This window comes from Leptidea sinapis, chromosome 32, assembly GCF_905404315.1.
Source record: "Leptidea sinapis chromosome 32, ilLepSina1.1, whole genome shotgun sequence".
NCBI classification, from domain to species: domain Eukaryota; kingdom Metazoa; phylum Arthropoda; class Insecta; order Lepidoptera; family Pieridae; genus Leptidea; species Leptidea sinapis.
In genome coordinates this window covers 8,117,706-8,140,093 of record NC_066296.1, presented here as the reverse complement: position 1 = coordinate 8,140,093, position 22,388 = coordinate 8,117,706, and the positions used below count along the sequence as shown (strand labels likewise).

General features: G+C 34.4%; 2 protein-coding genes across 3 annotated transcripts in view; one reads left to right on the top strand and one right to left on the bottom strand.

The window, feature by feature from the left end:
* On the top strand, window positions 1-10,791 carry LOC126974456 (lipoma-preferred partner homolog). The gene is made up of 3 exons (XM_050821953.1): window positions 1-871; window positions 3,011-3,246; window positions 5,134-10,791. Exons 1-3 carry the CDS (start codon window positions 95-97, stop codon window positions 5,378-5,380), a joined length of 1,260 nt encoding a protein of 419 aa, XP_050677910.1. The 5' UTR covers window positions 1-94; the 3' UTR covers window positions 5,381-10,791.
* Window positions 10,792-11,951: 1,160 nt separating this feature from the next.
* The window catches only part of LOC126974416 (KAT8 regulatory NSL complex subunit 1), a 40,757-nt gene continuing 30,320 nt past the window's right edge, over window positions 11,952-22,388 (bottom strand). For both annotated transcript variants that reach the window (XM_050821900.1, XM_050821899.1), the window contains 2 exons: window positions 21,080-21,298; window positions 11,952-19,331 (listed from right to left, as the gene is read on the bottom strand). In XM_050821900.1, the coding sequence (XP_050677857.1) occupies window positions 19,077-19,331; window positions 21,080-21,298 (474 nt within the window). In that variant the 3' untranslated portion in view covers window positions 11,952-19,076. The remainder of the gene's footprint in view (window positions 19,332-21,079; window positions 21,299-22,388) is intronic.

The window sequence follows — 22,388 nt, the reverse complement described above, 5'->3', positions numbered from 1 at the left end:
TAATTATGTTTTGTTCGAACATAGGTAAAATGTAATTTATTGTAGGTTCTGACAAATAAATCTTATTTCAAGAAGTTTGAATGAAATACCTAAAATGAATACCCTTGACAAGCAATTGGCAGACTTACGTATTTATGCGAACGAGTTGGATGCAAAACTACAGGACGATATAAACACAAAAACAAAACCTTCTATACCACCAAAAAAATCAAAACCCCCCTTGCCGCAAATACCTCAAAGTTACTCTGTAAAGTCTGCTTGTGAGCCGTCTTACTCATCACGATTAGAGTACGGTAGTCGGACAAGTTCTACATACTCAAATTTAGTTCCTGTTAAGAGCTGTATTGTGAGAAATTCCTCGCGAGGGAGAAGCGGCGATGTTATACTTTATAGTAACTTGGTACCCCCCGCGGGCGGCACTAACGTGTATTCGAATGTACCGATACATCGTAATGTAGAGAGCTTTTACGACAGAGATACACGGTCTGAGGTGTCCAGAATTAGTGATTTGGGCGTTCAATCAAATTATAGTGAATTGCGGCGACCCGGATCGGCGTACCCACCTTCGTCAGCATCTGTCAATGCCCAAGACTTTTCCACATATGGGGGATCTCAAGCATCATCAACATATGAATCACTATATGAACCAATTAATCCGAGGCCATGCAGTCAGTTATCAGGTACATCACTATATGCTGGGTATGTCGGGACAACAGTAGAGTCTACACCTGAGCCAGATGATGCACTTTACTGTGGCAACTGCTATAGATGTGGTGAGAAGATAATGGGTGAAACAACTGGTTGTACAGCAATGGAGAGAATCTATCACATCAAATGTTTCTGTTGTCAACAGTGTGGGATAAACTTACAGGTATAATTATGTTTATAATCACAAAAAATACATGCAATAATCCATTGTAAATTGTTATATAATCATTGCTTTGACACAAATTTTTCTATCATCTTCCCACTTCTTTTCATGTCATGAGTGTTTTTACATTTACAATGTCAGTTCTTGTACATGTTGGTTGTAGTTCACCTGGTGTTAAGTGATCACCGCCGCCCACATTATCTTACAACACTATTAAATTTCAATTATGATTCTCTCTTATCTTGGTAGTATCATCATTTCAAGCAAAGGGTTCTTCTCAAGGTTGTGTGAACCCCTTTTATATAGTTTAACTTTGTTGTTGCCACAATTTCTAATTAATTCATTTATTCATTTCATTATGATGTTATCAATATTGATTAGTCTCATGGCCTCTCTCTCTTTTACCAGGGAGGCTCCTTTTGCACAGGATGCCGGCTAGATTAGGGGTACCACAACAGCACCTATTTCTGCCGTGAAGCAGTAATGTGTAAGCATTATTATGTTACAATCTGAAGGGTGGTGTGGTTAGTGAAATTACTGGGCAAATGAGACTTAACATCTTATGTCTCAAGGTGTTGAGTGACATTGTAGTGCCACTCTGAATTTTTGGGTTATTTAAGAATCCTGAGTGTTACTGAATTGTAATGGGTAGGGGGTATAAATTACCATCAGCTGAACGTCCTGCTTGTCTCGTCCCTTATTTTCATAAAAAATAAAAAATAAATGGATTGGTTGTTGAATAAGTGAAATAAAAAAAGTCTGTATTCACAGCAGTAAAAGATCTAAAAAACAAACCTGAACCTAGGTATAGTGAATTTCATCCAAATCATTAGAGCCCATTCTTAGAAATAATAAAAATTCTTAAAGGCCGGCAACGCTCCTATGATTCCTCTGGTGTTGCAAGAGATTGTGGGCGGCGGTGATCACTTAACAACAGGTGACCCGTACTCTCGTTTGTCCTGCTATTCCATTAAAAAAAAAATCTGAGAATATATATACAGAAGTATATGCAAGAGTGCATTGTTTTAATATGTTTAAACATTCTAATGAAATGAAATTGAAATGTGGATTTAAGTCGCAATTCTATAATATAGTATTATTATAACACTAGAAATGAGGGATTGCTTGTAACTAATTCTAGTAGGCTTCATAAGATACATCATAGCTTTAAGGGTAAATGTATACACTTCTATAATAAAGTCCCAGCCACTGTTCAGGCATTATCTATAAATAAATTTAGATGTTTTACAAAAAAATGGCTCTGTCGTAAATCCTATTACTCCACTGCTGAATATCTAAATGATCGGACAGCCTGGGACTAGATTGTGATTATTTTAAAGCGATAGAAATGACTGTACAATATTGTATATTTTTATTGAGAAGAGCGCAAAAAAGAATGCTGGGAGAGTTTCTTGCGCCGCTTCTTCTCTCTCAGAGCGCCATTTGTTTCCGAAGCGGTACTAGTATCTAGTAGTTATTAGAAATGACATCAAAAAGAATTCTAAAGGAATCAATTTTGAGAAAATAAATGCCTTTTAAATGGGATACCTACATGGAATAAAATAGGACTATGAGTGTGACTACAAGTCAAAGAATTGTATGAGAGACTGCTGAGTAGCTTTGTTCATATAGAGAGAGAGAGCGGATGAAGGTAGATTGACAGCACAAATTTTAAAAGAATGATAATGAAAGTATTGAATAAGATCAACCTGATCAAGAGTACCAACATTAAGAACTTTTTTTAAACGGTTGATGCAACTTTGAGTCTGTGAAGTATGTATTAGGATCATGGCAAATGACAGGTGATCACCAAAAACAGATCTTGTTTTTGGTGATCACCCTTTGGAGAGCCAGACATTCTCATTAAAGATTTATTGAATGAATTTACAATTTTTATGCCATCCCTGTACCAGAAATGATGTCAAAAAGTATTTTTAAGTAAATTTTAGACAAATTACTGAGTTGCACTGCACATAAGAGTTTTTTTTATATGCTCACTTAAATACTAATAAGTTTACCAGAATGTTACTGTCTATCATTCCAAAGTATTTATAAACACATGGCAGATAATAGAATGTTTCTTTGCTACTCCTCATATAAAATATGACAAGATGAATAATTTTCTTCTTAATACTTCAGGGACGACCATTCTATGCAGTGCAAAGTCGAGCTCTATGTGAAAGAGATTACCTCGAAACATTAGAGAAGTGCTGTGTCTGTGGTGATCCAATACTTGACCGCATTCTTCGAGCTACGGGGAAGCCATACCATCCTCGGTGCTTCACTTGTGTAGTCTGCCAAAAGAGCCTTGATGGAATACCATTTACAGTTGATGCTGTAAATCGCATACATTGTATTGAGGATTTTCATAAAAGGTATTTTATTTTTTTGATAGTAATGTTCTGTTTAAATATTTACAGGTGACAAGCTGACCCGGCAAACATTGTTTTGCCATATAATTTATTTTTAGTGTTTTTCTCTGACGTATTTTACAAATACAACTACTATGAAAAAGTCTTTTCATTTTTTGGGTAAATATATAGATTATAGAGCATATATGACACTTTGGCTTTCTATTGACAACAGAATTTTCAAAAGCGGTTCAGTAGCTCCAGAGATAAAGGCCGGCAACGCTCTTGTGATTCCTCTGGTGTTGCAAGAGTATGTGGGCGGCGGTGACTACTTACAGATCACATGGTGGCCATTACGCTTTTAGTCCTCCTTTTCCATAAAAAAAGATTACCCTTAGAAAATTGTGATAATGATTTTAAATGGAAGAAAGTATTATCTTTTTTCGTCAATTTTGCAATGTTTTTTTATTATTCTGCTATTCGGACGGAGGCAAATCCAACAAATTACAAATCATGAAAATCAGTCCAGCCGTTCTCCAGAAATAAGTGTTCAAATAACTATAGTTTGTAGGGATATAAAGGTACGGATCTATGTATATGATGCAAAAGTTATAGCTATTCCATTGTCCTATGTCTTATGTCCTCCTAAATTATGTTAAACGATGTATTTCAGTCATCATAAACAAGCAGATTTTGCGATTAAGAAACGCGTGAGCAAGTCACGTAGAGTTGGCCATAGGAAACGCATGGCATGCCCAAATGTATGCCTGTTTATTTTATGGTTTGACCCCGCGATTTGGTGATAGTCATTGAAAATGCAAATTAATTGGAACTGCAGGCGATAAAATTAATAACTCCACCCGCAGTCCTCCGATCACCCGTATGCCCGTCCCACCGCCTGCCACCAGACCGCAGTACAATATCGCGCACTCGGTTGTTTCTCGTCATCGTCATAACTATCTAAATATTTGTTCAAACAATGTAGTAAAGACAAAATCTATCTACTATAAATATCTGTTATGTGAGTGTTATTCTGATATGTAAGCTATATTATTGTAGTTTAAATAAAATCCATTAAGTAGATTTCGCTTGAAAGAGCATCCATCCATTCATTCTTACAAACTTTCTTATTTAAAATATTAGTAGGTACTTCTTTGGAAAGCCAGAAGGTAGGGCTGAGATTTCTACAGGGTTGTATGATTATGTATTGATGTACCTATTTATTATTTCTGACTAAATGACTTGTTGTTCTCGCTCTTTGCCTCAGGTGGATATGACGTCCGTCACACACAATTGATTTAAAATGAATGACGCTATGTTTTTGTAGTGTTTTCCTTTCCCGCGGGAACCCGCACTTATGTCGTCATTGGATTTGTAAATTTTATAAAACACATTGTTTTACCGGCAACTTGACAAATTTTATTAAATAAGTGCTTAAGTTGCTGTGTACTAAATAAACTATATATGAAACTATACATTTTTAACGTTGCCATGGGAAATCGTTGATTTTACAAGATGAAAAGTATCCAAGATAGTGATCGGCAATATAAGGTATCAACATGCTAAATTTGATTAAATTATGTGCATAAGTTATTTTGCACTAAGCAATATAAGTTACTTTAGTTTTTCAACTATCCTACGGGAACTCTTAAAAATAGCGACAAAAAAGATAGTGACAGCTGTCACAGGCATCGACAGACGTATAAATTGTCTAAGTTCTTACGATAGCATGGAACACTTTGTGTGCTAGTCCAGACAAGCAAAATAAACAAACCTGTGAGAATCATAAGCTAGCTATCTCGACATGATGGCAGAAATTTTGACTTTTTTGGCTTACCTTCAACACATCGTAACGCAGAAATCAGATCTTAAGTAACTTCAAAACTAATTATCGTCGTGATTGCTTTAAAGGTATGCACCGCGCTGTGCACGATGCAGAGAACCGATAGTCCCAGAAAATGGGGCTGAAGAAACTGTTCGCATAGTAGCCCTGGATAAGAGCTTCCACATCATCTGCTACGCGTGCGAGGACTGCGGGGCCTCCCTGTGTTCCCGGGAGGAGGGCAGAGGCTGTTACCCGCTCGACGGACATCTGTACTGCAGGGAATGTAATGCTAAACGTATACAAGATCTTTCGAGAAATATTCAATATAAGTAACCTCTGAAATGATATTATTAGTGATTCAAGCTCTCAAGAGCTCCAGCGCTAGTCGCCTTGTGGGTATAGTAATTAAGGATTATTAGACGTAGAGATGCTTGTCGCCATTTCAAAACATTTTCAACTCAAAAGCAAGATTTGAAGGTAGTTTGAGTTTCTGTGACATTTTCTATTTTATGCAGTTCGTGATTAATAAAACTTCTAATTCCAATGACGTTCTAAATAATATTAATATAGTGACCTCTTTTCTATAAATATTATGATAATATATATTAATTATGGTACCGCCAGGAGCGCTGTAAAAATGTTCCCGAAAAAACCACCTGATAGCCCGGCTGACCAATTTTGACTTTTTAATGTGTGGGTTATCTATTGGTAAGCTATACTATAAATACCAAGTAGCTATTCTAGTAGAATCCTATAGAAATTCCAAGCGTGGCTGACTATTTACTTGTCAATCAGAATCAGTTACAGTTACTATGGATTCACAATCCTTTCTATCTTCCTGTATCTCTGTTAGAGATTTTCTTCTCTGTTCCCGTCTGTAGGGTGTACTGGTGTCTTTAGTGTTCTGTGATTGTATTATTGTGATGAATCCAAAGACCGATAATGGGTCATTAATTATATTACTTATATGGTATTTCTTTTTTCATAATAATAATAATAATTCTTTATTTGCAACAAAAAATACTATCACACTCAACACATTAGCCAAAAAGAGTATGCAAATTATATTAGTTACACATCACACATAGCACATAATATATCATTAAAATATACATGTCATATATATATATGTAGTCAAAGTTAAACACAAGATTATAAAAAGAAAATCACAAAGTGCTCACCTCACCAGGAAATGTGGTGTATAGTACTGACACGTATATTGATCTATTCCTTATAATCTCTAGATTACAACGGTATATTTAGTTAGAAATGATCTAACCGAAATACTGAGAAATACAACAAAAATGTGAACGTCAAAATAACCTAAAAATCATAAAGATACGATGATAATAAGATATTATGTAATATTTTGCCATAATTAAGTAGGGACTATGTGATATCAAAATAAACAGAGCCTGTTGGAAGAGTAAGGATACAAGCTGATAAAATATGGCTTACAATGATGCACAGAACAGAAATGTTCATCACACAAGTATGTTAAAGTGAGTAGGTACTATTATGTTTTTCTTATATTCTTCAGTGATTCAATTCATAATTGTACTTAGTTCCTGAAAAACGATCCATACATGTGGGTTGGGCTGCTAAGTCATGATGTCGTTTATAGAGTGACATTAGGGCTACCATTTTTTCTTAGTCTGTTAATATGAATCACATGTCCAGTTTTGTGTTCTTAACTCAATTTCGACATGATTGTGGTCTGGAGCGTTTTTCTGGCATTACGTCCAATTGGTGTTGTCAATGTTAAGCATTAAGTATCGAGTTAATTAGTAATTTATATTTTCATTCAATATTGTAGGGTAAACAAATATTGATGGTGAGTGATGTAAATTATTTGTAGATGTTTAATTTCAGTATAATTATTAAGATCTGATTTTCTGTAGATATTAGGAATCTCATCTGTGGGTATGTGTAATTGTTATTAAAATAATTCCGCGGCTTTTTGGCCTAATATACAATGTTTAAATATTAGTATTACATTCCAGTATGCATTTATTTATTTATTAGTTACATTATAGGGCTGTGTAGGAATCACCGTTTGACAGTATTAATGAACGCGAAAGATATTAGTGTAAGGATAGGTTTAAGATTAGTGGGAGGCTCCTTTGCACAGGATGCCGGCTAGATTATGGGTACCACAACGGGCGCCTATTTCTGCCGTGAAACAGTAATGTGTAAACACTACTGTGTTTCGGTCTGTAGGGCGCCGTAGCTAGTGAATTTTCAGGGCAAATCACACTTAACATATTTATGTCTCAAGGAGACGAGCGCAATTGTAGTGCCGCTTAGAATTTTTGGGTGTTTCAAGAGCCTGAGCCTTTCCTGAGCGGCACTGCATTGTAATGGGCAGGGCGTAACAATTTCCATCAGCTGAACGTCCTGTTCGTCTCGTCCTTTATTGTCATAAAAAAACCTGTATCACTTCTTTCTTTCTTTTTTTACGTTCTTACAAAGAATAACGGCAATTAAACGCCAATTTAATGTCTCCCTTCCTTTTCACTCTCTTCGGCACACAAACTTTTTCTCTTTCTTTCCGTAGCTATCTTTCGCTGTCGTTCGCTATATGTGGACCTGGCCTAACACTAGTTACTAGTGTCTAGTCGTTTAATCACAGAGTCGTCTTTGTAAACTATGTCGTGTAAAATATTCAATTGTTGGTTTCTAGAAGGTAATACATACTTTTTTTGTAAGGTATAGTAGATGGAAGGAAATAATATAAATGTAGTGAAAACTTTTTACTTGTAAAGGGTGTACAATAATCAATTTTACTTACTTAATATTTATTTTCTTGTGTATGTTATAGACTTAGAATATACTAGCTTATTATGACCTGAAGGCCTACCATCGCCTTTTAATTAGCGATTCAATTCCGATGCAGTTCAATTTAGGTACCTAAATTGAATCGCTAAGATTCGTACCATGAAGTATCTATTGCTGAATAGCGTTTGAATCGCTTATGGAAGAATGAACGAAAGAAATTTGTCTGGTCCGCAGTGTGAGACAGAGATGACGCTGTACAGTCGTTGCATAAGTCAGTCTCTCTTACTCGACCCGTTTCAAAACCTAAATTATAGCGGTTTTTTGAGTTTTTAATTTTTTTGAATCACTCACTTTGACACATATGCTATCCAGTTTAGGTTGAAATATTAACTCATGATTGACTTGATTTGACGTCAACCTAAATTGGATCGCTCTAATGACGCCGTGGTATGAAATAGCAAAGCAGTTCATTTGAAGTCGTCAATTGAATCGTAATAACAGTTCATGGTAGGCCCGCTAACAGTCCGATCAAGAGTGACCCATTTTGAAATATCAATGTGTGTTAGCTAGTGGTTTAATATTCAAAATACTAAGGATCTAATGAAAAGGCTGACCGTTTACGACTTGCCAGTCAAAAGCGGTTACAGTAAGAATATATTCGCTTTCCTTTTCTAGCTTCCTGTAACTTCATTAGAGATGTTCTTCTCTCACACTCCGATTGTATGTTTTAAGTTTATGTACTATAATTAATTTTATCTACACCCATGCTTTAAATCCTCTATGAAAAATTCTGAAACAGTTAGCTTATTACCAACATTAAAACACCCAATGTCGTAATAACCATTACGTCATCCAAACGAGTGTTGTAATGTTGTACTGAATTTTATAACAACACTCCTTGGTTTTTTTTTCGATCCCTTCATGCACAGAGTTTCAACAAACAGCCACATTCTTATTGCTCGATGCGTGGTATCTGTATGAATTTCAAAAAAAATACATTTTCGTTTACGCGCGTTCCACACTACCAGAACATGGCGCCCCATAAAAAAAAATGGTAGGTTATTCGAAACCCCGCCATTTTTCTTGAAAAAATGAGCGATTCAAGTTTTGACAGCACACCGCCGGATATTTTAAACGCTGCAAAATAACATAATAATCAAGTGAATTTTAATAATTGCACTATAGAAAATGTAAATAACTACTAAAATTAATAATTCTTTCATTAATACTTAGTTTATTTGTATAAAATCAGTAAGGGATGATATAAGGTTACTACTAGGGCTGGCTGTTTTAATGTTAGCAGTTAGCTGTTTCAGAAACTTTTAGAGAATTCATATTCTGGGTGTAGATAAAGTCTTGTATGCATATGCATTTGATAATTAGGTATTAAAACACTCATGTGATACTATTATCACACTCGGCTTCGCCTCGTGTGATAAACCCACGTTCGTGTTTTAATACCCCTTATTACACAACAGTTGCATAAATAACTAATGTAAACAAACGCGCCAATGTCAGTAATTATCGCCGCCATCACCCAAACCAACAGAATGTAATGATGGAAAGGTTAACACATTGTTGTAGCGTGCCTTGGCAAGGCCGCGTATAAAAATTTGTTGAGCCCTTATGAAGGGTAAAGATTTCTTACAAAAGAAAAAAAATGTATGCATAACATTAAAAGATTTTTTTACAAACAATTCAAATTAAATACTATACACTCTCCTTGCCTTTTTTTGGCAAAACGTTTAATTAAATCATTTATAGCTGATGATGACTTTAGTTTTTCTAAAGTAACTCTATGGACAATAGTGAATGGTCTTACAGGCATATTAGCTACGCCCCTGGGTTAACATTAATTTCTGATATTGTCTTCAATAAGTTTGTTATACCGTCAGACTTGTATTTAAAACACAGACATAATATATATATTTTACTTTTAAACATGTTTGGAATTGGTACAGATGTCCCCTAGCCTGGGCCAGTGCAAGTAATGTGATGAATTAAAATTCTGTGTTTTAATTAAAAAAAAATAATGATAAAATCACAGCATAATAATAGCCTTTAATCAACGAATATTATTATTAACGATCTACTAGATAATATTTTTTAAAGATGATGAACCCCAGATGGCGTTATATGCTTTTAAATGCGAACAATAACATCATAGCTTATCTGTATACTATTTCCAATCACGGACTAGTAAAAAAAGAAGGACTCCGCGCCGTGGTATTAGCAAGAAAGGGCCTTTATGCTAGTGTGTGTGAGGTTACGGGGTATACCAGTTACACAATTTTTTCTCCCTTAAATAATCATATATCCACAAATACTTTTTTCACAACGCACGACGGCAATTTTAAAGTATTTTATTGCGACGCAAACTGATCTGTCACAGACGATAGCAAATCTCATAATGGCTGCCAATCGGCGTGTATTAGTGTAAGTGTATGCGTGGGGCTATGTATTTACACGTTTACCGGCTTGTTATGTAAGGTGACACGGAGTCCTTATTTTTTTTCTCGTCCATGTTTCCAATGGACTTTATTTGTTTTGGAATGAAAGTATTTGAGATGGAATTGTTTGTGGTCAGCAAAACAGACGTTGTTTGATTTGTCAATGATATGATGGAAAAAAAAACTACGACATGTTTTAGGAAGACGACATTAGATAAGACGTAGATATATTATTAGCACTCTAGCGATCTACCTGTGTTACATCACAACTTATTTTGTGTGTATCATACACAATGATGTTATTTTTTTTTGTATTATAATATTTAAGTATCTCCCTTACTCGATAACCCCCATTTAAGTGCCATTTTATATAAAGCAGATTAAGTTTACATCTTGTTGTTATAAATTGTATACGTTTTATATTATATAGTTCACAAGTACTTAATATTCGTAGTTGTAAAGTGTAATGTGTGTATTTTAAATGTAATGAATATATTGCAATTATTGCCAAATATATATTAGTATTTTTATTTTATACTACCTTATTGCATTCTCTTTATTCGATTTGCTAGTAGGTACTTACTTCTAACTACAATGACCACAATTAGAACCAAACAGAGTAAGTATTTATTCAGTGGTCAGTAGAGTGATGAGAATTCTTAGCGCCCATAACATTGAATAATAACGCTCAGAACGATAGTTTCATTAATAGTTCCTGTAAATATAGAAGAAACATAATAATTAATGTGTGCGTGAGCGTCACGTACTTACATTCACCAACACGCAACAGACAGCCAAAGATTGTTGCAACTGAATAGACATTTTCCTAAATCAGCAAATTTTAAGAAATACTAGATTATATGTAATAAGAAAGAAGAAATAAAATATAAATTTAGAATTTAATAAAAACATCACGTATAGTTATATTTAATTATTGTTGCAACAATTTATGAAGTAAGTAGATATAAGTAAAGAAGTTCTTTAGAATCGTTGTTTTTTGAAACTCGATGAAACGAAAAAGCGAGACGATAGAGGCGCCGTTCCCAGCTATATCCAAGGTTTTCGAGAGTCCAGAGAACATTGTCCTGGAAGTTGACAGCGGGACACTGATGCGGCGGGAAACGTATGTGGTTTAAAAAGAACAACTTGAAACTACTTCATTTCGGTTGGGCCTACTCACGTTCTGAGCGTTATAATTCTAAGGCCCATAAACTCATCTGACATCATCTCCGCGAGTGATTGGCCCCTTCATCACGTGTACAGTGCGGTTGCAGCCTGAAAGTTTTTACCTAGTAAAGACGGAAGATAATAAGTCGATGATAAAGATAGAGGTTTAATATATTATTATGAACATTTAAAATAATTTAATGGTCTTTACTGCAAGTTTCTTATAAAATTATCACAAATTTTTATTTATATTGTTTGAATAAGTCGCCTGTATGCTCGGCCCACATCCGCTCCAACTGCCTGTTTGTTAGTTTCCCCTAATTTCGTGTAAGTAGGTATGGTTTTAGATAATAAACTGATATTTTTCTAATTTTATCATGAGCCGCTTTTTTATTTCATAAATATTTAACTAATTTTCCATGCATGGTACACAGATTACATTCAGTTCATTTTTGCTGGGTACTTATTATTAGTTACTGAAAAGCCACTGCACAAATAAAACACCACACTTAATCAATAAAATTTAATTCTGCGTACTAAACATGCATCCAAATACAAATCTCTGCCAACCATCAGTGAACCTTAACTAAGTTACTTCATAACAAGAAGACTTTGGCTTCTCCGCCTGCACCCGCACCTATTATTATTATATAAAACAATTATTAAAATAACACTTCATCTTATTCACATCAACTATATACAGACATTGACAAGCAATAATTCATACAATGAGAACAAATTCTGTAACATTATTACATTGTAAATTAAACTCAGAGCTGTTTAGACTTATTTTGGACAGACAATAATACATGTGTTGAAAGAATATCATTTACTGGTTTGTTGGCCCATCGGCCTGGGTCATCATTTTAATTCAGTCTTTTTAATACATTTGCAAAAATAAAACAACGAAATGGCCGAGCAACGGTTTTTCTGCAATAAGCCACATAACAATAATTTAATTTTGATCGCGTTATTTATTTCTATTGTACATATTATATGTAAAATACATATCTATGTACACAACATTATAAATATATGAAAATATTTTTAAATAACTCGTATTATTTACGCTGCAAAATATTCATTTGATACCAATAATGTTTTATACACAGACAAATCACGTCATATGAAAACAAAGCCAAAATATGGAAAATGCCACAAATTACACCATAATAAGTTTCAACTGCTGTATCTATACATTGCTGCATTTACTCCAGTTGTTTAAAATATTTTGGACAATAAGCAGCAATGTTAAACATTTACTCAGTTCAGATTTGATTCGGACAGTGACAGTTGACACACAATTAAGGAGAAAAGTCTGCTTACATTGTCTCTAAGCACACTTTTGCTTTTCCGCTGTGAGACTGCGAATATGTCCTTATATGTGTATAGAATGTCATTGTTTGATAGGATTTTGAAATTTTTTTGACTAAGAACATCCTCCATGTATTTTGAATGTTATGTGCAGGAGAAAAATAGCACTCACGCAGAAAAGAATAACTTTACACAAAGAGGAATTATACTTTTTGAGCAAATGTATTAAAAAAATATATTTGACAGGTTAAACTAATTAATTTTGAAACCCCCTTTAGTGGATTTGACTTTAGCATATTATGTCGTGTAGTAAAAATTAGGTATACTTAATAAACCATTCCATAGTTGGTAATGAAACATATAAAATCAGTAAAATATATTACAATATAATCTGGGGCCGGTGGTACAGTGACGATGTTGTATTCAATTTGTCGTCGTTATAACCAAAAGTCCACAGAATATACACAAACATCACACATATTAATTATTGAATACAAAAAACAGTGAACTAATTAATGTTAACATTGGTTTTCTAGTTTAGGAGCTTCAGAATTTGTTTCAAACAGCCAACACGACCCATATGGTCGATGAGGCACATAGTATCACATATATATTTACACGAGCGAAACAATATATTTACAGGTATCATTACTGGTGGTTCCTATAAATTAACAGTTTTGATTTTAATACATGGACCAGCTTGGTATCGGTCACTTGTATAAAAATTATATTTGTTTTTCATCTGTTTTGGAACACCCTATTGAATGTAAAGTGTGTTGGATGATGGGCAATAAACAAAGCACTTATTCAGAAATAATTTTACATCTACAGATAATTCCAAATATTTTATGCTCACAGTACCAACCCTTCTTTGGCTATATCCATAACATGTATCAAGGTGGTCAAAGGTACCCAGCGGCAACACAACAACGGCTGTGACAACATTTTTTGTTAAATACCGACAGCTATCACGGTCAACGGATTTCTGCTTTGATTATAACGATTATACGAACTAGGTATATACCTAAATGTATATAATTCTTCAATAATTGCGGCACAGTAATTCCCTCTCATGACATACCGATCCTGCCCGCGTTTCTCTTTCTATGCATTCATTTTATCTCACTGAGTTAGTCTTAAATGTAGGGTAAGAGCATTAACAACAATATATTCTTAACATTTTTGTTCCACCTTTCATATAAACATGTATACTTATTAATCACAGGAACCACTCACACATATAATTTGAAAAATACTACAAGTGAAATGTTAATTATGATCTCAGACACTATAATGTCGTCGAACATGAATACTCTTTAAGAGATTCACGTGATAGGTTCCCTGCGCCCCGCGTCCGGCGGCGGGCTGGCTATCTACACTACCACTGACCTGTATAAATACCACTGGACAGACTGTTCACAGCAAATCTTTTGTGCCTATTTGAAGCGCCACTCTCGGGCGTCCAGAGAACTAATTTTGACGTATAATACTCTGAAGTATTTTTGCATTTTGAATTAATTTCGTTATTTTTCCGTGTTATTTATACTTCAAGAATCAACGTAATAAAGTACACATTTTTTTTGTAAATAGTTTTCCTATTGATGTTTGTTTAGCTGAGGTTGTCATCACTAGTTTTAGTTCCGCAGACTCTCGCTATATGGCCAACAGCGCTAAAATGGCGACTATCAAACAGGCACAAATGCACTTTGACAGCCGCCAGTCCAGTGGTATATAGTAGAGGTCAGTGTACACTTCGCTATGCGTCGCGCTTGCACTCACACACACACACGCATTCACGCACGCACACAACTCTTAGCTACTTATATAATACTTGAAGAACAAAACAAACTCGGCTAAACCCCACATTCAATATGCCGAACAATGAAATACTTATATCATAAGACTAACACAGACCTGAAATTGTAACATCAATGTTCATCATTCATCAATCATGTTTTACATCAACATGTGACTGACCACACAGCAATAACATTATTGCAGTTGTCTCAAATCAGTTAGCTAAATAGTGGCAACAATACAACATTGACCTTTTAAGAATATGTTGGCTACACACTCATCTAGGATTCATTATATTTGTAACCAAAATAACAAATTGTTTAGATTTCAGAAAGAGCGACATCTCAAGTCATGTTCCTAATATGCAAATATTGGGGTTGAGCAGGTTATCAACTGTTAAGTAGATCCTGTAGATGGAGCCACAACCTCTCAGGTGAACAAGACATACCAAGATTTACGAACCATGCGTCACTCGGACGGTTGGCTCGGTTCTTAAGAGCGCTCGGACGGAACCCAAAAGGTCGCGGGTTCGAGTCGCCGAGCCGCATCGTTCATAAATTTTGGTCACAAATCTAATTTGTACTATATGACTTGAAACTGACAATGGGCGAGAGTGTCACAAGAAATTTGAGGTCTCTATGTCAGATCCGTTCACTAATACCGCAGCTGGCGGTTCAATAGAACTGAGCTTGTCTACAGATTAATAATAATATAGTGAATTAGTATTATTGTTAAACATTTTAGGCCAAGATCCTTGTTTACACTCAATAACTCAATTGTTATATTGCGCGGTACCAATTCAGAACAGAGATAAATGAGACAATATAAAATACATACACGACATAATTAAGAATTAGAGCGCGCGTCTGATAGATAATATAGTTGTAATTAATCTAGCTCATGTTTGACAAAGTTTTAAAGAAAGTGCAATCAATGGCAATCAAATACTATAGATAATTATAAATAGATTATAATATAACAAAATGCATGTTCTATGTAACTACAACAACAAAATTATCAATATTCTTAAGCACATTAATAAATCCAACTGTGCAGGCATTCATTCAATCTGCAGTTATATAAATCATCAATCAATCAATTAATGACTAAGAATCAAGACTTATATTAAATTTCTTACACACAATAGCATCATACAAATAAAAAATGACGTGTTAAGCACACCACAGAAGAGAATACTTCAGCCGAGCGAAGTTAATATTATCAAAGATAAATATTTATTTAAACTAAGTATAATTGTGTATAAATTACTTTGGTAAGTTTTGCCGTTTGATCACACTCTCCTAGTCGACTGAAGTGGACTTTACCCGAACATATCTTACATAATTTGTTTTGTTTTTAAAGAAATAACGCTCACTTCTAGGATTAAAACACAAATAAAATTTGAAAACAATATTTTATGAACAATGCGGGACTCGTTCAGCTCTGAACGGTTAGCTCAGTTGGCAGAGCACTCACACGGAAGGCGAGAGGTCGTGGGTTCGACTACCGCATCGTTCATTAAATTTTATTTGTGTATAAATCTTACATAGCCATAACCACCAAATAAACAAGTTTTCTATTTGTAATAAGTTCTGCTGAGTTTGTTGCGCCCGATCTTCTCAGTTCTAAGGCCAATATATTTGATGGATGTCAATTTTCAACAAGTGATCCAAAAAATATTTCTATTTGAATAGATAATAAACATAAAAACAAGTTAATCGATTGTATTGGCAAATTATGTAAACTTGTTATTTTCATTTTTGTTTTGTATTAAGTATGCTTTGGTATAAATGAATCGGTCTAAATATAAGTATTTTAGTTGCTAGCTTTTTCGAGCACTACACAATTTTTAATTTCTGTTATAAAATGTGAGAATGAATACACACAACACATCTAATGTTACAACTTCATTAAATGGGGACTCCTTTTGCTATACAAACAATTATAATGGAAGAGGTAAGGTTATAGTATAGGCTATTTTTCGATTTTTTAACATGTATTCGAACATTTGGCAGCCAACGGGAATTTTTATGTCATCAAAATAATTCCGCTTTACCCTAAGAAAAGTTGTTTTTAAAGTTAAACGATAAACAGTCGCGCCAAATAGGGAGCCGCCATTAACGTGACGTCATAATAACATAAGCAAAGAAACGTCAAAATAAAGTGCAGTGCAATCCATATTGACGTTTCTAAAAATAAAAATGATATTTCATAGTCCGTATCGTTGGTGTGTTGCTAATAACAGATTGTTTATGCTATAGTGACGTCACAAAATGGTGGTCGACGTTTTCGGTCGAATGACATACATATAATAAAACAGTTATTTTAAATTCGAAAATATAAATAATTCTAATGTGTTTTATTACCAATGAGTACTGAATTCGTATATCTATTGGTAAAAAAACTGTAAATAACATACTTTCATAGTTAAATTTTGATAGATGAAACTGACCTATTGTATTAAAATATAACTACATTTGACAATATTTTATATCGACCAATATAGCCACGATAATAACTCGACTATCACGATACTTGGATGAAGACGCACGCTCTATGACTTTTATGCAGTACACAAACACACACACACAGAAGGCACCTCAACTATATATATGATAGGATATAAATATTACAACAGCACTAAGGAATGTCGGCGCCATATTACACGGAATAATTTACACAAAGCCTTATAACTTATAAATAATCCTTAACTAATAAAGCTATGTTGTAGTGATCATTCTTTAAAAAAAATGATAGTTGAAGTATCTCTTCTGATCAACCAATGTAAAGTAAATGACAAACAATTATTATCTACTTCAGAGACATCTACTTACAAAATATATATTTTTAACAGTTGATTAATTATTATAAATAATTAGTCCAATTTAGTTATTCTGTCATTTCATATAATAAAGGCGATAATGCAATGTTCGCATACTTTGTCTTACTCAAAACCTCAATATTTTATTACATATCATTAAGAAAATGGATTGGTCACAATTTCAAGACTAATTAGGACTGTATTAATCTCTAGCTAAATGCCAAGTGATTAGGCAGATTACAAGATATTAAACTAAATATTAAAAAAAAAATCTTTGTCTAAAAATCTACAACAAAAATCACTTTTCAAGATATTGTACCTAAGGGAGGGTTTTACATACAAGAAATCTATTACTTTGGCCCTGTTGTCTGCCTGTGTGCCATCTTGTAGTATCAAATAATAAAAACTAAGATGCCTATAGTAAGACCTGGTCTCAGCTGGCACAGGAATGAGATAAATAGAGTTAAACAGGGGAGGCCTTTGCCCAGTAATGGGATAGCCCAGTTACGCAAATAAAAACTAACGAACATGTCTTTAATACCAGAATTTTTATCATAACATAGTTATATCATGCACATCAACATACATAAACACCCGCCTTTTAACAGGAAACATGCTCCAAGATTATATTAGAGTATAGACGTAACCCTATAATGGTGAACCCCTTAAGCCCAACAACAGAACAAATTCTCATTTTATTATCATCAAAAGTGTAGTATTAATACATAATTTAGGTCGTGTCGTCGCCCCATTACTAATTGTCGTTATGTTAAAATATAAAAGAATTCAAAAACGTTGTAATTTTTTTGTTACAGTCCCCCCTCCAGTAGATAATTTGTCATTTTTCAAAAATTTGCAAAATCAAGTGAGAATGGCTGTTTAACCTTAAAAACTAAATTTTAACACATTTAAACAATTACACTAACTGTGTTTCATATCATCATCCTTTCTGTATTGAATTTCAGTTTGATACTCTTCTTCTTAGCTTTAAATAAAAATGTTTAACAGATTCTAACATGAAACTAAGATTACTTATCACAGGATCCAACAGTCGACACACGCGCAAGACAAAAAAAAAGAAAATTACAATAGCTGATCTGAAGAATTAACAAAAATTAATATTAAATTGATTGGCTTAATTAAATAGCATTAAAATCAAGCATATTTTGCATATCATAAATGGAAACAAAAATGGTTTTATTATATTTAGTAAAAACATTTTTTGATGATATTACATAAGTGCGTGTCTCAAAGAGTATCAATTATACTCTCAATTAATTATGAAATATCGTTCATATTATTACAAATGATAAAAAATATGACACTTGCCAACACTTGGACACAAAGTTCTCATCAATGTATGCTTCAATCATCAATCAATTCAACTAGCACAACACAGAAAATTTTCAATGTTTTTTTTCATATAGGTCAAAAGTTTGCAAAATATTGATATCTCTCTGAAGTCTGAACACTTTGTGAGGGATAGACTGATTTGCTTGATGCTCATAAATAATCGGCGAACTAGTGACAGAACATGCCAGATATACACCATCACATTGACAAATGGTAGGTTTACTTGACATGATTCAGTATCATCTTTTCGTAACAATGAGAGTACGATCTAAATTGTAATGCATCAAAAGATTCCGATCGCAACGCACTGCGCCCGTATTCCTGGGACATACTTGTAAAAGTTACTTGACTATTTGAGGGAGGGTTTCCTTCGCTCCTTAAGGAGAGCAGGGTTCCACTCGTCATCGTCGGGGTCGTCTCCTTCGAAGATCAGTGGAGACATGGGAGACAGCGTACTGCTGTCGTCAGGTTCTGGCTCCGGGTCGACCGGCAGGGACGGCTTGGGACTGCTGGGCTGGTGGTCCTCCGGCATCACAGACAGCATCTCCCGGTACATATCGTCTAGCAGCGGGAAGTCACGCGGCGAGTACGGCCGCCCTGACGTCTGCAAATAATAATCTCCATTCAATTACAATTATACATGGGGCACACTAAAAGTTTTGCACTTCTAGCTAATCAGGACTATTTGAATTTCAAATGTTATATTTTTTGAAAAGTTGCCACCTTCTTAGTAATAAAAAAAAACAAATTTTGTGTTACAAAAAGTTCGCGAAAGACGATCAAAAATCCGTTCTCCTACATCATGACAACGTTTCTTCACACATGGCCAACCAAACTAAGTTATTTTAGCTTCCAAAAATGATACTTTGCTTTTGTCCTCCTTAAGTCCGTGGGTAGGTTACCTTATTTTTTTTTCAAACAACGGCTCCGGCTAAACATAGCGGTCTCTTCTAAAAGTTACGGTTACCTAAGAAAATATATTTAAAAATAATATTTTTAATTTATAGGAGATTCTTTTTTCATATTATTTTTTTTTAAACCTTCAACATCTCTATACTATAGAATATGTCTTAAATAACGTAGCATTTGAGGGATGTTATACCCTTTCTGATTCAGTTGAAAATCAACCAAAAGAACAAGCTGGTTTTCGAAACAAATTTTCGACGATAGATCACATATATGTCCTTAGACAAATCCTGCAAAAATACAATGAATATAAGAAAAACTATTATTTAGGATTCGTAGATTTCAACAAGGCCTTCGATTCCTTGGAACACAAGTAAATCTGGGAAGCACTACATACTCAAGCAATAGATGAAAAATAAATAAACATTTTGAAGAACGTTTATTCCAGAAGTACCGCGCAAATTAGATTGGAATAAACAGGAGAAGAGTTCTCTATAGAGCGAGGAGTCCGACAAGGAGACCCGATCTCACCCAAATTATTCTCAGCAGTTTTGGAGATGATTTTTAGGGATTTAGATTGGAGTGAGAGTGGACTGAACGTGAACGGCAAGAAATTAAGCCTCCTACGCTTTGCGGGTGATCTGGTTCTATTCTCTGAGTGCCCACGAAAGTTAGAGCAAATGTTGCGACAACTAGCAGACCGAAGTGCAAAAGCAGGACTATCCATGAACACCTCAAAAACAAAAATCATGACGAACTCTTCAAAAACATATAAAATCAAATTAAATACGGAACAAATAGAGTTCGTTGAAGATTACATTTATCTAGGACAGTTAATTTCAGGAACTAATACTATGAGTAAGGAATTGATAGGAGAATAGCTAATACTTGGAAGAGATATTGATCCCTCAGTGAAGTTATGAAGGATAAGGGAATGCCAATTAAAGAGAAAAGAAAGGTTTATAATACGTGTATCTTACCTTGCTTGACCTATGGTTGTCAGACATGGGCTCTAACCGAACAATTATCAAATAAAATAAATGTCTGTCAAAACAGTATAGAAAGAAGATCAATATGTAGAACACTAGTGGCGATGGATAGGACGTGTTAAGAGAAAAACAAGATAAATGGACAAAAATAATAACCGACTGGTATCCAAGAGATGGTAGTAGAAGAAAAGGGCGACAAACTAAACGCTGGGAAGATGAAGTAAAAAGAGTAGCTGGACCTAAATGGATCCAAATAGCGAAAGACAGAGAGGAGTGGAAATCTTTAGAGGAGGCCTTTGTCGAAAGACAAGCTGTTTAACCTAACATATAATTTAGATTTAAGTTTATATTTAGTTGAGTATCATTTATAATATTTGTGAACAGCAATAAAGGCTTATTTTATTTTATTATACCCTTTCTGATTCACGCAGCATAATGCCTCACACATCACACTCACCTCTCTAGCGGGCGAGGAATGTGATTCCTTCTGTATCTGTGGTTCTGTGTGTTGTTCGTCCACCTGAAGTATCAAAGGTTGCTCGTCCACTACTTCTTGTTGTTGTTGTTGATCCTTGTTGGCACGTCGCGAGCGTTTTTTCTTAGCGTACCGCAGCCACTCGCGGTGTTGAGCGCGAGTATGTCTGCCTGTCAACGTCGGTTCGGACATGTCCTCATTCTGTAATAATTATAAAATAAATAAATCTTATATATAAAAATGAATTGCTGTTCGTTAGTCTCGCTAAAACTCGTGAACGGCTGGATCGATTTGGCGAATTTTGGTCGTGGATTATTTGTGGAAGTCCAGAGAAGGTTTAAAAGGTAAACAACTATTTCTTTTTTCCTTTGATGTGTCCCCCGTCGTTCAGAAATCAGATAAAACTGATAGTTTTAATGAATTAGAATTTTTAAATCTTTCTAATTTTCTCAGGAGGTAAAAATTAAACTACCTTAAAACACGGGTATACTTAAAAAAAGGATTCCTTTTGTTTGTGTTAAGTTTATTTTAAACAAAAGTTTAGGTCTTTTATTTATCGATTGAGGCAGTACGAAGTCTGCCGGGTCAGCTAGTAATAAATATGTAAATGGAAAATTTACTGAATTAGTCGTTATGGGTAAACTCATAACAGGGGCGTGCATTCAATATAGACTATTAGGCATAGGCTAGCTCAATAAAAACCTAAATAAAAATTATATAGCACTAGTGTTATTAACCAAACTTACTAAGGTTTACATATCAAATGTTCCAAAATCATGTCTTCGCATTTTAACAGCATAACGTAAGCTAGCCTACTGGCCTATTATTGGTCTACCGCCAAATCTTAACGAATTATGTCGCAACTCGCGAGGTAACAACGATCCCATATCTGTCTCACTCGTTCCCATGTGCAGAGATAATAGCATTTTTCGCTCTACTGCAAAGTGGAAGGCCATTTTGTTTTTTACTTTTATTGCTCAATGTGATTTTGTGATTATATTTTGTACAGTGAAATAAAATAAACGAGTTTGCTGTGCGTTGTGTGTTAAAAAAAAATTATTTGGTTATTCAAATATAATAAGGGTGTGCCAGTTGTGGTAAACAGTTTTCTTTCAAATAAAAATAAAAATTGTTTTTTCAATATGTAGGCCAATACTAATTAATATTAGGTACTTGAGATATCTGTGATGGTGAAAATATTATTCGATCGCTGTTAACATTACAATACATACAAGGAACAACACGAAGAACTACGCTTTTTTTTTTTAAATTTTGGACCTACTTACAATAT